General features: G+C 42.8%; 1 protein-coding gene across 1 annotated transcript; it reads right to left on the reverse strand.

The window, feature by feature from the left end:
- Window positions 1-1956: 1956 nt before the first annotated feature.
- On the reverse strand, window positions 1957-7789 carry glrx2 (glutaredoxin 2). Its single transcript, XM_056277650.1, has 4 exons — window positions 7583-7789; window positions 5166-5232; window positions 3375-3551; window positions 1957-2604 (listed from the first exon to the last, which is right to left on the reverse strand). The coding sequence occupies exons 1-4, from the start codon at window positions 7690-7692 to the stop codon at window positions 2440-2442; spliced, it is 519 nt and encodes a 172-aa protein (XP_056133625.1). The 5' UTR covers window positions 7693-7789; the 3' UTR covers window positions 1957-2439.
- Window positions 7790-13091: the final 5302 nt, after the last annotated feature.

Below are 13091 nucleotides of genomic sequence, written 5' to 3' on the forward strand. Positions count from 1 at the left end.
GGAAAAAAGTGTGTGCGTGTGTGTGTGTGTGTGTCAATATAAATATATATATTGTATGTATAGTGTGTGTGTGTGTGTGTGTGTGTGTGTGTGTGTGTGTGTGTGTGTGTGTGTGTGTGTGTACACACACACACACACACACACACACATATACACTCACTGGCCACTTTATTAGGTACACCTTGCTAGTACTGGGTTGGACCCCCTTTTGCCTTCAGAACTGCCTTAATCCTTTGTGGCATAGATTCAACAAGGTACTGGAAACATTCCTCAGAGAGTTTGGTCCATATTGACATGATAGCATCACGCAGTTGCTGCAGATTTGTCGGCTGCACATCCATGATGCGAATCTCCCGGTCCACCACATCCCAAAGGTGCTCTATTGGATTGAGGTCTGGTGACTGTGGAGGCCATTTGAGTACAGTGAACTCATTGTCATGTTCAAGAAACCAGTCTGAGATGATTCGAGCTTTATGACATGGCGCGTTATCCTGCTGGAAGTAGCCATCAGAAGATGGGAACACTGTGGTCATAAAGGGATGGACATGGTCAGCAACAATACTCAGGTAGGCTGTGGCGTTGACACGATGCTCAATTGGTACTAAGGGGCCCAAAGTGTGCCAAGAAAATATCCCCCACACCATTACACCACCACCACCAGCCTGAACCGTTGATACAAGGTAGGATGGATCCATGCTTTCATGTTGTTGACGCCAAATTCTGACCCTACCATCCGAATGTCGCAGCAGAAATCGAGACTCATCAGACCAGGCAACGTTTTTCCAATCTTCTATTGTCCAATTTTGGTGAGCCTGTGCGAATTGTTGCCTCAGTTTCCTGTTCTTAGCTGACAGGAGTGGCACCCGGTGTGGTCTTCTGCTGCTGTAGCCCATCTGCCTCAAGGTTCGACGTGTTGTGCGTCCAGAGATGCTCTTATGCATACCTCGGTTGTAATGAGTGGTTATTTGAGTTACTGTTGCCTTTCTATCAGCTGGAACCAGTCTGGCCATTCTCCTCTGACCTCTGGCATCAACAAGGCATTTTCGCCCACAGAACTGCCGCTCACTGGATATTTTCTCTTTTTCGGACCATTCTCTGTAAACCCTAGAGATGGTTGTGCGTGAAAATCCCAGTAGATCAGCAGTTTCTGAAATACTCAGACCAGCCCGTCTGGCACCAACAACCATGCCACGTTCAAAGTCACTTAAATCACCTTTCTTCCCCCATTCTGATGCTCAGTTTGAACTGCAGCAGATCGTCTTGACCATGTCTACATGCCTAAATGCATTGAGTTGCTGCCATGTGATTGGCTGATTAGAAATTTGCGTTAACGAGCAGTTGGACAGGTGTGCCTAATAAAGTGGCCGGTGAGTGTATATACACATATATGGCGTTTTTTCCCCCCCGAAACCGTCAGCAGTGTTGATAGAAGTGCTCAACTAAGCAGCTGATGAGTGAGTGACACACATACAGGCTTGTACTGGTTTGTATTTAACTTTTTTCCCTGCCTCTGTGTGTATACATATATATATGTATATATATATATAGCCCTGTGATGGCCTGGCGGCCTGTCCAGGGTGTCTCCCTGCCTGCCGCTCAATGACTGCTGGCACAGGCTCCAGCATCCCCGTGACCCTCAGCAGGATAAGCGGTTAAGACAATGTGTGTGTGTGTGTGTGTATATATATATATATATATATATATATATATATATATGCACGGATATGCAGCAGATATGTACGCAGATATGCAGCATTGGTCTAGTTTGCCTCCATCTCTAGCAGGTTGTGTAGGTATGGTCAAGATGGTCATCTTACCTAAGTTCTCGTATCTCTTCCAGCACATTCCAGTTCTCCTTAAGACATTTTTTTTGTTTGCAGACCTGGATAAACTCATCTCTTCTTTCATTTGGACTTTTTTTTCTAAACTTATAAATCACAAATTCTTCACTGAGTATTAAAAAAAGGCCACTTTTATTAAATAAAAGCCAGTAAATCCATATACTTTTGGCATCATGAACTGGTGAGGTCATGCACAAATAAATGCAGGACTTTGTTCATGTCAACTTGTATTACAGTCATTTCGCATCCAAAGTAATAAAGTGTGCATGTCAAAGTCGAAACATAAAAATGACACTCTAAGCCTAAATACAGAGGTAAGCATGCAAATAGAGAGACCGTATTTAGACTGCCATTATGTACATTAAAAAACACCTATCCTGAAAACTTGTATGGAAAGTATCAGAATCAGACTTCACAAATTGTGCTGAATAATATAGCAGCTTTAAATATACTGTGCAACACTATATGAGATCGAAGTATTCCGTAGATGCTGATAAATAAACAAGACCGCCATGACAGAGCAATGTACTACTTGTAAAACAAAACCAAGAAAACGTTCAACAAATCCGGGCAGAGTAAAAACAGCAAGAACGGTTAGTCATTTAGCCGACTCAAACTGGCCGCTACCCGAGCCTTCGGAGCCGGTGGCCGCGCAGCAGGGGGCACACTGTTCAATTAGGGGCAGTAACTTGCCCTGCTGATGGAGCTGCTTGGTGTCTGAGCCTCCCCCGATGCAGTTCCCGTTAATGAAGACTCTGGGCACCTGGACACACAAATAACATCACAACGTCATCATAGCAGGGACGTCACACAAATATAACCCAAGAATAATGTCAAATATTATATGAGTGAACTGATGTGTGCCAGTTTATTAATGTGTTTGATATAAAAAGTGGAACTGGATTTTTTTGAATTAATATCAGATCTTAACAAAAGGCAAGTAGAGTTTGATGACATGTATGTTCATTGTTATGTACAGAATAAAGATCACCTTCCCTTTATGATGCCATTTTTTATTATTTGTGACCATTACTCACAATTCTAACAGCAAATAATTTGGATGATTAGCCTGTACAATTAAACTAATATTATCAGGGCCGGATCTAGGCATAGGCAAACTAGGCAGCTGCCTAGGGTCTAATTGGCACAGGGGGGCCCAGACAGACAGATAAAAGCATCAACTTTTGGTCTAAATTAAAAATATTTAACATAAAATATTTTAAACTATAAATAGATAAAAACAAACAAAAACATATACCTAACTAACGAACCATAATAACCATGTGGCAGTTAAAAGTAATATTGTTTGTTTACAATGTATCAAAATGTGCTTGTTTGGGGGTGGGGTGGGGTGGGGAGCCCAAGAAAATGCTCTGCCTAGTGTAATCCATCCATTTAATCCGGCCCTGAATATTATTGCACACAAATATGCTTCTTTTTTTATATTTTGTCAACACTGCAACAAACTAAATGCCCATATTGAATAACAGGTAAATTCATTTGCCATGCCTAAATATGGCGAGGGGCTCTTACCGTTCTGGCGCCGGTCATCTGAGCTAAGGCCTCCTGAAGTCTCCTCCCGTCGCTGTGCTCGTCCAGTTCTATAACCTTATAATTGGTGCCTATTTCATTGAATACATTCTTTGCCATTTTACAATAGGGGCAGGTCGTCTTGGAGAATATCACCACACAGTTGCGTGACACCACCTCCTGAAACATTACAAAAGACTGTATGATTAACAGAGAAAAGCCATGGGTTGTGCACATCCCAGGTCACGCGTGAAGGGAAGTGCAAAAACCAAACCGATTATGGGAATCTCCAAGCTTAACACGTGCGTCGAGTTTGTCTGAATCAAGTGCAATGTTTCGGGGAAGCACAGGAAATAAAGTTGTAAGAACAAATAACTACTTGTTCATGGATTTTCAGTAGACTTCAGCAGTATTTATTTCAATATAACAACTGGTGAGAATGTCGCATTTAATCAGCTTAGTCTCTCACACACACACACACACACACACACACACACACATATGGCCAATTTAGCATTTCTATCTTAGCATGTGTATCTTAGCGTGCGCTTTTGATTGTGCACATTCAGAGTTATGGGGAAACTGCATCTCTGTGACACGCTGCTACTTACAAACACATTCACGTTCGTCCCAGTACAATTTTTCAATGAAGAAAACAGGAAATAAACTCGACTACTCTTTTCTTACTTAAAGGGCGGGGTCTATTGTTTGTGCTTTTGAGGTTTCTATATCATTCTCTGGCTTCCCAGCAGGGTAGTAGTCCTAGTATGTACTCAAAAACAAAAGTTAGACTTTAGGTTCTGTGGCAACATGGTTTCAGCATCAAATCTGTTTTCCCCTTAAAAACCTTCCCCATGTGACCTGACGTAGGTTTCGCCACCTTCCTTTAACACTTTCATCACTCTCCATGCTTTCCCCTCCCTCACCCCCCCCCACACACTGTTTGTGTGTCGGGGGGGGTGAGGGAGGGAAAAGGGAAGTAAAGTGGGCATTTCCTTTTGAACGACCCCTTTAAGGGAAATGGCGTGGAGAAAAAAAAAATCTAAAATAGCCATTGGACAAATGCTCCATCCAGATACAATTAATTAAACTGCCTGTCAGTGAATTTAATTTAAAACCAGCACACCATATTAAGGCTGGGCAATAATTCAACAGTATTGTTTATTTTCTTTCAATGGTATTGTATCCTAATGGGAGCAGCCGAAAGTAGTAGTAGTAGTAGTAGTAGTAGTAGTAGTATTCTTTCAGTGGTATTGTATTGGGATGAAATTATTGATATTGTCATATCGTGATACACAATCTTGTTGTCAAAATTAATGATAATGTGAATCTAGTACCTAAAATTTCTCACAAAACGAGGTCTGAATTATATCAGAGTTATGATTTAAAAAAGTCGTTTTAGTTTTATATTGTTACCTCACATTACCAAACAGTTCAAAGTGATGAGCTTCAGCTGGATTTTTAAACACAGTATTTTTGCATATGTACGCATATATCGTAATAAACAGCACACCGATATCATGCAAAATTCCCCACGATTATTGTGATGATGTTTTCCATACTAGCCAGAACTACACCACATGTCTATCACTTCAGTTTATTGAGTTGAAATACACTTATTTAAGTTATAGACATTTATTGCACAAGTGGAATAGTACCATCTGATTTCTGAAAAAGTCATGACAACCACAAACAGACACTACTGTGTTTATGACGGCTGCAGATGTACTTTCTCGTGTTTTACTCAAAACAGATCCAGGGAATAGACAAGTCTCGTCGATAGGCTCTTCTTACCTGAACATACTGCGTACACGCCGAGCTGGACAGACCACCGGCGGACGAGGACGTGAAATTACCCATGCTGAGGGGGGAAAAAGAAAAGAAAGGAAAGATTACCAGAACATCACTGCTAGCTTTTGCCCTATTGCATGCCATCATTAGCGCAAATTAGGCAACCTCAACACCTGACAAGCACAAGCCTTTAACATCAAAACACGCACAGGCTAACACAGTGACCTTAGAAACTTGAGGAAGTCGAAGGACGAGACGAAGGTGTGCTCATTTATCAGGGTCGATAGCATCACAATTTGCAGGATGCCTGATGATCTGTGAGATAGCGCTTCCATCATTATGTTAGCCGTTAGACCGCCACGAAACACTGTCTTAATCCCTATCCTGACAACTGCCACCCGAGTCCGATTTAGCTCTACCTCGCTGCTGATCTAGGATTAGTGTTAAGGGTGGCCAGACTCTCGTAACTCCCACCAGTTTATTTGTCTGATTCACCTGTGGAGAATAAACTCTACAGTGGCATGCCGCAACTCATATGAATCATCCAATACTACCGTTACTATTGTGCCCTCACTTAATCAGACATAATTACTGGCGTCTACTGCTGTGCCCTCCTCCCATCTGCACTTGACATGTTATGAGCTAATTGGCGATGATGACATGTCTGTTGTACTGGTATGTAATAAAGCACAACTACTCTCTAGTTTGATTCTCCTGTTCATCGCCCCTTGACGATCAAGGGCACACCCACACCAAATCTACTTGACATGACATGATAACAAGTAGCTACACTACTGCTGTGATTACTGTTCAGCAAAACTACTACCACTTCATCAACCTTTATGAGGTGGCAGTAGTTGTACATTATTTAAATAGTCATCACAGCAGTAGTAGTACTGTCATCACCCTCGATCAAGAGGTACAACTGTATTACTATTTAACAAGTTACAGGTGTACTACTATGACTACTTCATATAGCACTACTATGATTACTATATAAAAATGTACTACTAGTTTCATATAGTACTACTATGATTACTATATAAAAATGTACTACTACTGTTTCACATAGTACTACTACATGATTTCTACATAGCCTGCGTCATGACACTTATTTATTACTTATTAGTGTCATTACTTATTATTTATTAGTACCTTATTTGCTACTACTGCTACTTAATATGGTACTACCATGATAACTGTGTAGCAAATGCACGACTACTTCTTGCAGCACTGCCATGATAGGATTACTATGAAGTAAATATACACCTAAAGTATTACAATGATTTAATTACTACTACTACTTCACATGGCACTGCTATGATATGGTTAGGCTACTATGTAGCGAATGCACCACCACCACTACTACTAGTACTAGTACTTCATACTGTATGGCAGTGGTTCTCAACCTTTTTGGGGTCCTGGACCCCCTGCGTATTTTTGATCTACCCTGAGGACCCCTCGACCTGATCTTGGGGGAGGGGGGTTGCAATTTGATAGAAACCGTAGAAACTGCATTTTAAATTGCATTATAGCATTTATTCACTCTTTGGGGCAAAAATAAGAGCTTTCAGTTGTAACTTAGATATAGTTAACAAAACAGAATTCTTATGCAGTAACTTTCAGATATATGTAACAAAACAGAATATGTATTCAGTAACTTTCAGATATATGTAACAACACAGAATATGTATTCAGTAACTTTCAGATATATGTAACAAAACAGAATATGTATTCAGTAACTTTCAGATATATGTAACAAAACAGAATATGTATTCAGTAACTTTCAGATATATGTAACAACAGAATTCTTATGCAGTAACTTTTAACAATGCGAACGGGAGCGAGATCTCTTATTAAAATACAATAGATTACACTGGTGAAACAGATGTAATTAGAGAAAAAAGTCCTGTTACCCTTTATAGTTTAGGTAGATAAAGGTCTCAGTCACATTTGAGTAAAATAATCCTATTTCTATAAATGTCATAGGATCTTTTTTTTAAAGATATTTTATTTTCACGGACCCCTTGCAATTACACCACGGACCACTAGGGGTCCGCGGACCCCCGCATGAGAAACACTGCTGTATGGTATGGTTTACTATGTGGCAAATGTCTTACCACGACCACTTCATACAGTAATGATTTCTGTCCGTCGTTAACATTCAGATGTGTCTGCCCTTTGCTCGCTCCAGTCGCTTTGTCTAAATGCATGCCTATAAATATGAATATGAATATGAATGGTAACGCAAATGTAAACGGGAGCGTTTAGCTGGCTGGCTGCAAGTCAGAACAGACTACGGCTCCCCTGGATCGGGGTCACGTGGACTGGAGGAAAGCCCATTTGACCCCCCCCCCCCCCCCCGTTAAACCAGATCAGGCAAGAGAGAGATCAGAGGCAGTCTAACACGTAGGAATGACCTTCGGCAACCGCTCCACGCCAGTCTAGGAAGACCTCCCGTCCGGGCCAACATGGTCCACAACGAACACGCGAACACGAGATAACGCCGCCGCGCTCCCGCAGCAAACATGCGGCCGCCGCGGTTCTGGACGGGGTCCGGCGACCCGCAGCGCTTCTGTCGCCGCCGCCGACCACCGAGTAACGCTCAACGCCAATGCCTACCTTACGCCGACACCGGAAGTAGTTTCTTACGCACACCCCGGCGGTCGTCCAATTAAAGGGAAGGTCAAGTCGGCCAAACCGAAAATGGAAAACCTCCCCCGGAGATTCCTTTCAAAATAAAAGCGCTCGCCGCGATCGCAGAAATAAAGGAAATGACGAGGTGTCCTCCAGACCTCATGATTCGTGAGGAACATTTATGAGTAATCGGTGAATAGTCAAACACTTTTCTAGGATCAGAGCTTTTGGGGTGCTGAGCACCCTGAGTGCTGGCCCGCCAGGCAAGATACATTTGGGGGGGGGGTGGATCAAACCATTTTCGAAGCATGGGGGGGTGCTGTATTTTTCTTGTTAAAAAATTACGTTTAAACCATATACCGGATATGGTTTTGACATTTCTTCAGCTTATTAAACGTGGACATACAGTAAAAAATAAAAAAATCTCTTCAATTTTAGGGGTACTGGGGTTCAATTTAGGGGTGCTGCAGCACCCCCAAAAATGGGCTAGAAACGCCTATGATACATACTTTTTAAGTCATCTGCTGCACGTTTTCTTGCCTTAATCTCAGCACTGGTCTCCACGTATAAACTGTGGGGTGATTAAAAACTGTGGGGGGGGGGACAACCTTTAAAACTGTCTATACATAAGAAGCGTGCATACATAGCTTATACATTAGTACCCCCAGGGGCCCCTGGGCACTGAAGCTCATAGCCCCCCCCTCGCCTCGCCCCCCGCCTCCCACACACTCACCACGCCCACCCCACCCCAGCCATTAAACCACACCTTAATCATTTTGAGATTCCAGTCAAGCTGGCATATCAAATCCACTAGACCATAATCACGTTAAAGGCTGAATGACCAGTCCAGCTGAGCAGGTATGCCTATAGCTACAGTTCAATAGCCCAAGTGCTGCCATTTCACTCGCAAATCACAAGACAAGGAAACGACGCATTAAATCATCCCAAGGTTGTGTATGACTCTACACTATGACAATATTTGTGTTCACCGAAAACCACCCAAGCAGACAGCACACCAGTTATTATTGATGCATAATTATGTGACTTACTAGGAATTGGCTCACAACAATGCCACCCTAAGGTAAACACACAGCGCAGCTGAATGCAGGGTTTCAAAATAAGCATAACCAGTTATTTTCTCGCCCGGTGCGGGATTCGATCCGGGGTATACTGCACCATAAGGCGACATCACTAACCGCTCGGCTAAAGGGTCAGACCCACTAGCTAGGGGGCTAAGAATAAGTGAGCTGGGCAACCTCATACAGAACTGCAAAAGCCAAAATCTCATGAACTTGACAAACCAGCTCCAACACTATACTGCAGCATCACACCACGGTGATGCAATACACGGTTTATCCGAGCGGTTAGTGATGTCGCCTTGTGGTGCAGTACACCCCGTATCGAATCCCGCACCGGGCAAGACAATAACCGGTTACACTGGTGGCAGCGGTGGGATCCGGAAGTGTGCACATCCTCAGAAGTCTCTTCGGAGCGCGGGAGGGCGCGCTTCCGGGGAGGGTGACGACTGTAAACTACTAATAAGACACGTTAGCTCCCTAGCTAACGGGTTTGACCCTTTAGCCGAGCGGTTAGCGATGTCGCCTTGTGGTGCAGTACACCCCGTATCGAATCCCGCACCGGGCAAGAAATATAACCGGTTACAACAGCAACACAAATGGTTCTTACCTTCTTCTTTCTTGACTTTTTCTCCGCAAACTCTGTGATCAAGTCCTCAAAATCCATCTGTGCATTACTGCAGCCGACGGTAGCTGCTTCCGGGCTAGCGCTACTGCTAGCTATGTAGCTAGCTCGACATCCTCCGCTGGAATGCCCTCTACTTCACTTTCTTTAGCTTTTATGAAAAAGCTGCTTGTTAGCGGGGCTTTTTTTATTATTATCGTGGCCGCTTCTCTCACTTCCTTTCCCTTCCTTTTCTTTTCTTCTGGCAGCCCCGCCGGGCTGTTGGTTAACGCCCTCCATTTTCTGCTGCTTGGCACGTTTTCCCGCGCACTTCTCACTGATACAACCTCACTGATAGCGGGTCAGGTGGAAATCACGTCCACTGTTTATAACCCTCGACTTGGTTTAAGAAAAACTGATCTCGAATCTGTGCAGTGTGAGCCACCTGCTCTCTATGCCCACCCACCGTGGCCGTTAGCCATTAGCATTACCGCTAGCTCACCAGTCACCGCTTGCCCAGCCAGCTCGCCAATAAGACAACCAATCATGAGGTTTAATTTTCAGAGAAACAGCTTTTACTTCATTCTGATTGGATAATTATCAAGACCAAGAGAATGGGTCATATTTCATTTCGGTGGAGTTCGACATATAAAAATAAATATCTAAAAACAAATGTCTCCCATCCCGGAGGGCCCTTTTGCACTCAGGGGCCCCTGGTGATTCCCCATATGGTAGATCCGGCTATGTGTATAACTATACATAACATAACTTTTGTATGTATGTATGTAGATATGCATTTATTTATTTACATGTCTATTTATCTGTTTATTTATATAATTATTAACATTTGTATTTATCAATAATTAACTATTCCATCAGAAAATACCTTGCTGGAATATAATCAAAAAGCTTTAACGTTACAGCTATATTCATCCATCCATCCATCCATACTTAAAATATTTTCATACACTTTTTTTTGTTATTTTGTGCAATTTATAATATAGAAAAAGTGAAAATCTCTCATGCACGATGCCCACCAGTTTTATATATATATATATATATATATATATATATATATATATATATATATACTTTTTTATATATATATTTTTTTTATGTAAGGCTACAAGCCTGAAAAGCATCGTTTTTATCAACCTCATGGTAACAGATAGTAGTTGCATTGGAGGTTGGCCACTCTCAATCCCAGAGGTCCATTTGAAATGCGACACCGGTGTTGTTGTGTCCGCACCTTTTCCGACCACCCAATAAATTGATGAATAGATATTGTAGCGAAGTTGCTACCCCGTCAGAATTGTGCCAATTGTCCTGTTTTACCCATCAGGCACTGCGTGCAGATTGTCAGTTGTTATTAAATGTTTTGTAATTGTTTTATGTGGGTTTATGTGTTTATGTGATTACTATTTGTTGTGGTGTAATTGCAGTTGTCATTCTGTTGTGTTGTGTAACCTTGGAACTGAAACCCTGAACAACTTTGTTGTTCGAGTAGATGACCCCCATGTATTGTGTCACATTTCGGTAAGTTCTTGTTTCTGTGTGAGTTCAATAAAGGGGCTGCAAAGTTACCTTTGTCGTTGTTTCTACGTTCGCCACAATATGGTTGCATTTGAGTTTTAATTAAATCATTTCTAGCCATTTTATATCATGCAAGCTTAATCAAGCAGGCTTAATCTCAGACATTACAGTTGTTTCAACATTGGAATGGCTTCAATAAAGTTTCAGCATAGAAATACTTGCACAACTATAGCACTCATGATCTTCTTGCACTGATTTATTATCATAAATGATTATGAACCAACAAGGGCAACATGTCCACGTGGCTGATGCTTGTCAAGCTCCCAAGTGGGTAACTGGGGGGGGGGACTGAATGTTTTTTTTTTTTACTGAAATGCATTTCTTGTTGTGCATGTTCAAGGGTTGACATTAGCAAACGCTATCATGACCAACACTTCTTCAAAATGTACCAGCACAGACAAGAAAGGGGTAGTGGTTGGTCGGTGGGGGCTCTTCTTTGCACGTGTGTCGTGTCTGTGGGCTTATGAAATTGGACACACGAGCGTTCCGGACTGCACGCTCAAGGCACATGTCAGCCAGCAGCCACACGATGTTGGCAGATCTGTTAGACGGAACGAGAATAGGAGGGATCTCCCCCAGGGCTGCTGGGTGAGATGGAGCCAGGAAGTCCACCTTCTCCACTCAAAAAAATGAAGAAAACAGGTCTGCAGTTGCTCTTCAAATATGCCAGATATAGAGAAAATCCTTAGTAGTAGTAGTAGTAGTAGTAGTAGTGGTGGTAGATAGAGAGTATTAAAAACACGTCAGCTTGCATGTGAATCTTCAGGATTGTAGTTTTTAAGGACTTTAAAATTTGCGCGTGACGTAACGAACAGTCTGCTTTCATTTTGAAAACAAAGCTTTCCACTTCCGTTTTCATTCCGTCTGCTCCTAGCTGACTTGACACAGCGGTTAACTTTAAGGGCCAACTTGCATGAAATCGATGAAGCGTGTTGTGCACGGTTGTGCGCGCGCGTGTGTGTGCGCGCGCGCGTGCGCGCGCGCGCGCGTGTGTCTCGCAGAGGCACACTCACGCTCCAGTCTAGTAGAAACAAGACCAGCACCGCTCCCTAGTGCCTGTTTAACCGATCGATCCTCGGAGGTAAACATGGGCATCGAATGTAAAATGATATGGGGACGGTTTCTCACACGGCACCTCAGCACATGGTCGATATGCACACGGGGAGCAGTTGTGCAAAAAAAAGAAAAAAAAGTTAAAGTTGAATGTTTAGTCTGCAACGTTTCGTTTTTGATCAACATCTATTTGGTTCTTGAGCCAGCTGATTTTCTTTCTCCTGCTTTGCAGATCTGCTCCGTAGTAATTCTGACGTGTATTTTTTGGGGGGGGGGGGCTGAATGAATTCCATCACATTTGAACTACGTTGGTTAATATTGCAGATTGTGGTTGTGCAAAAAAATAATAAAATGCATTGAAAAAAAATGCATTGCAGCGCCCCCCTGCGATAATCCGTGTAGTTTTTCCGAATCCCAGTTTGCAGTGGTGAGATGGGTCCAAAACTCAGCAGTGTCCGATATCCATCACAAGTACATGGAAAAACAGTGGTGCCTGCTGCCAGTGGTGGACTCAGGCTGTTTGGGGGGACGGGGGGGGGGGGCACCAGCGAGCAGAAAGCCGTGAAGCATTCATTTATGGTGAAACAGTTACAAACCCTGGCTAAGATCAAAATGGTTTTATTTCGTGAGTATAAATACTGCACCATTGTAACAATACACAGGAGGAAGTATTCACTATGTAACCATTTATTTCACCATGACACACGCGTGGCGATGTGGGTGAGAGTGAGCTGTCTTGTCTATCGAGGAGCTTGGTTGGGGTGGTGGAACCAGAGAAGAAGTCTTCTTTTGGCCATGTGCTTGCATACATATATATAAATGACCTCGTTTGGGTCAGCTGGGATGTGGTCTGAGAGCTGCCTTCCCCACATCTGTTCCTGAGCTGGGACTCGATCGGTTTCAGTTCAGAGAACGGCCGCTCTACTGAAGCGGTTGCCAGTGGCAACGTGGCATATATATTTCGAG

Source organism: Lampris incognitus, chromosome 3, assembly GCF_029633865.1.
Source record: "Lampris incognitus isolate fLamInc1 chromosome 3, fLamInc1.hap2, whole genome shotgun sequence".
Taxonomy (NCBI): Eukaryota; Metazoa; Chordata; class Actinopteri; order Lampriformes; family Lampridae; genus Lampris; species Lampris incognitus.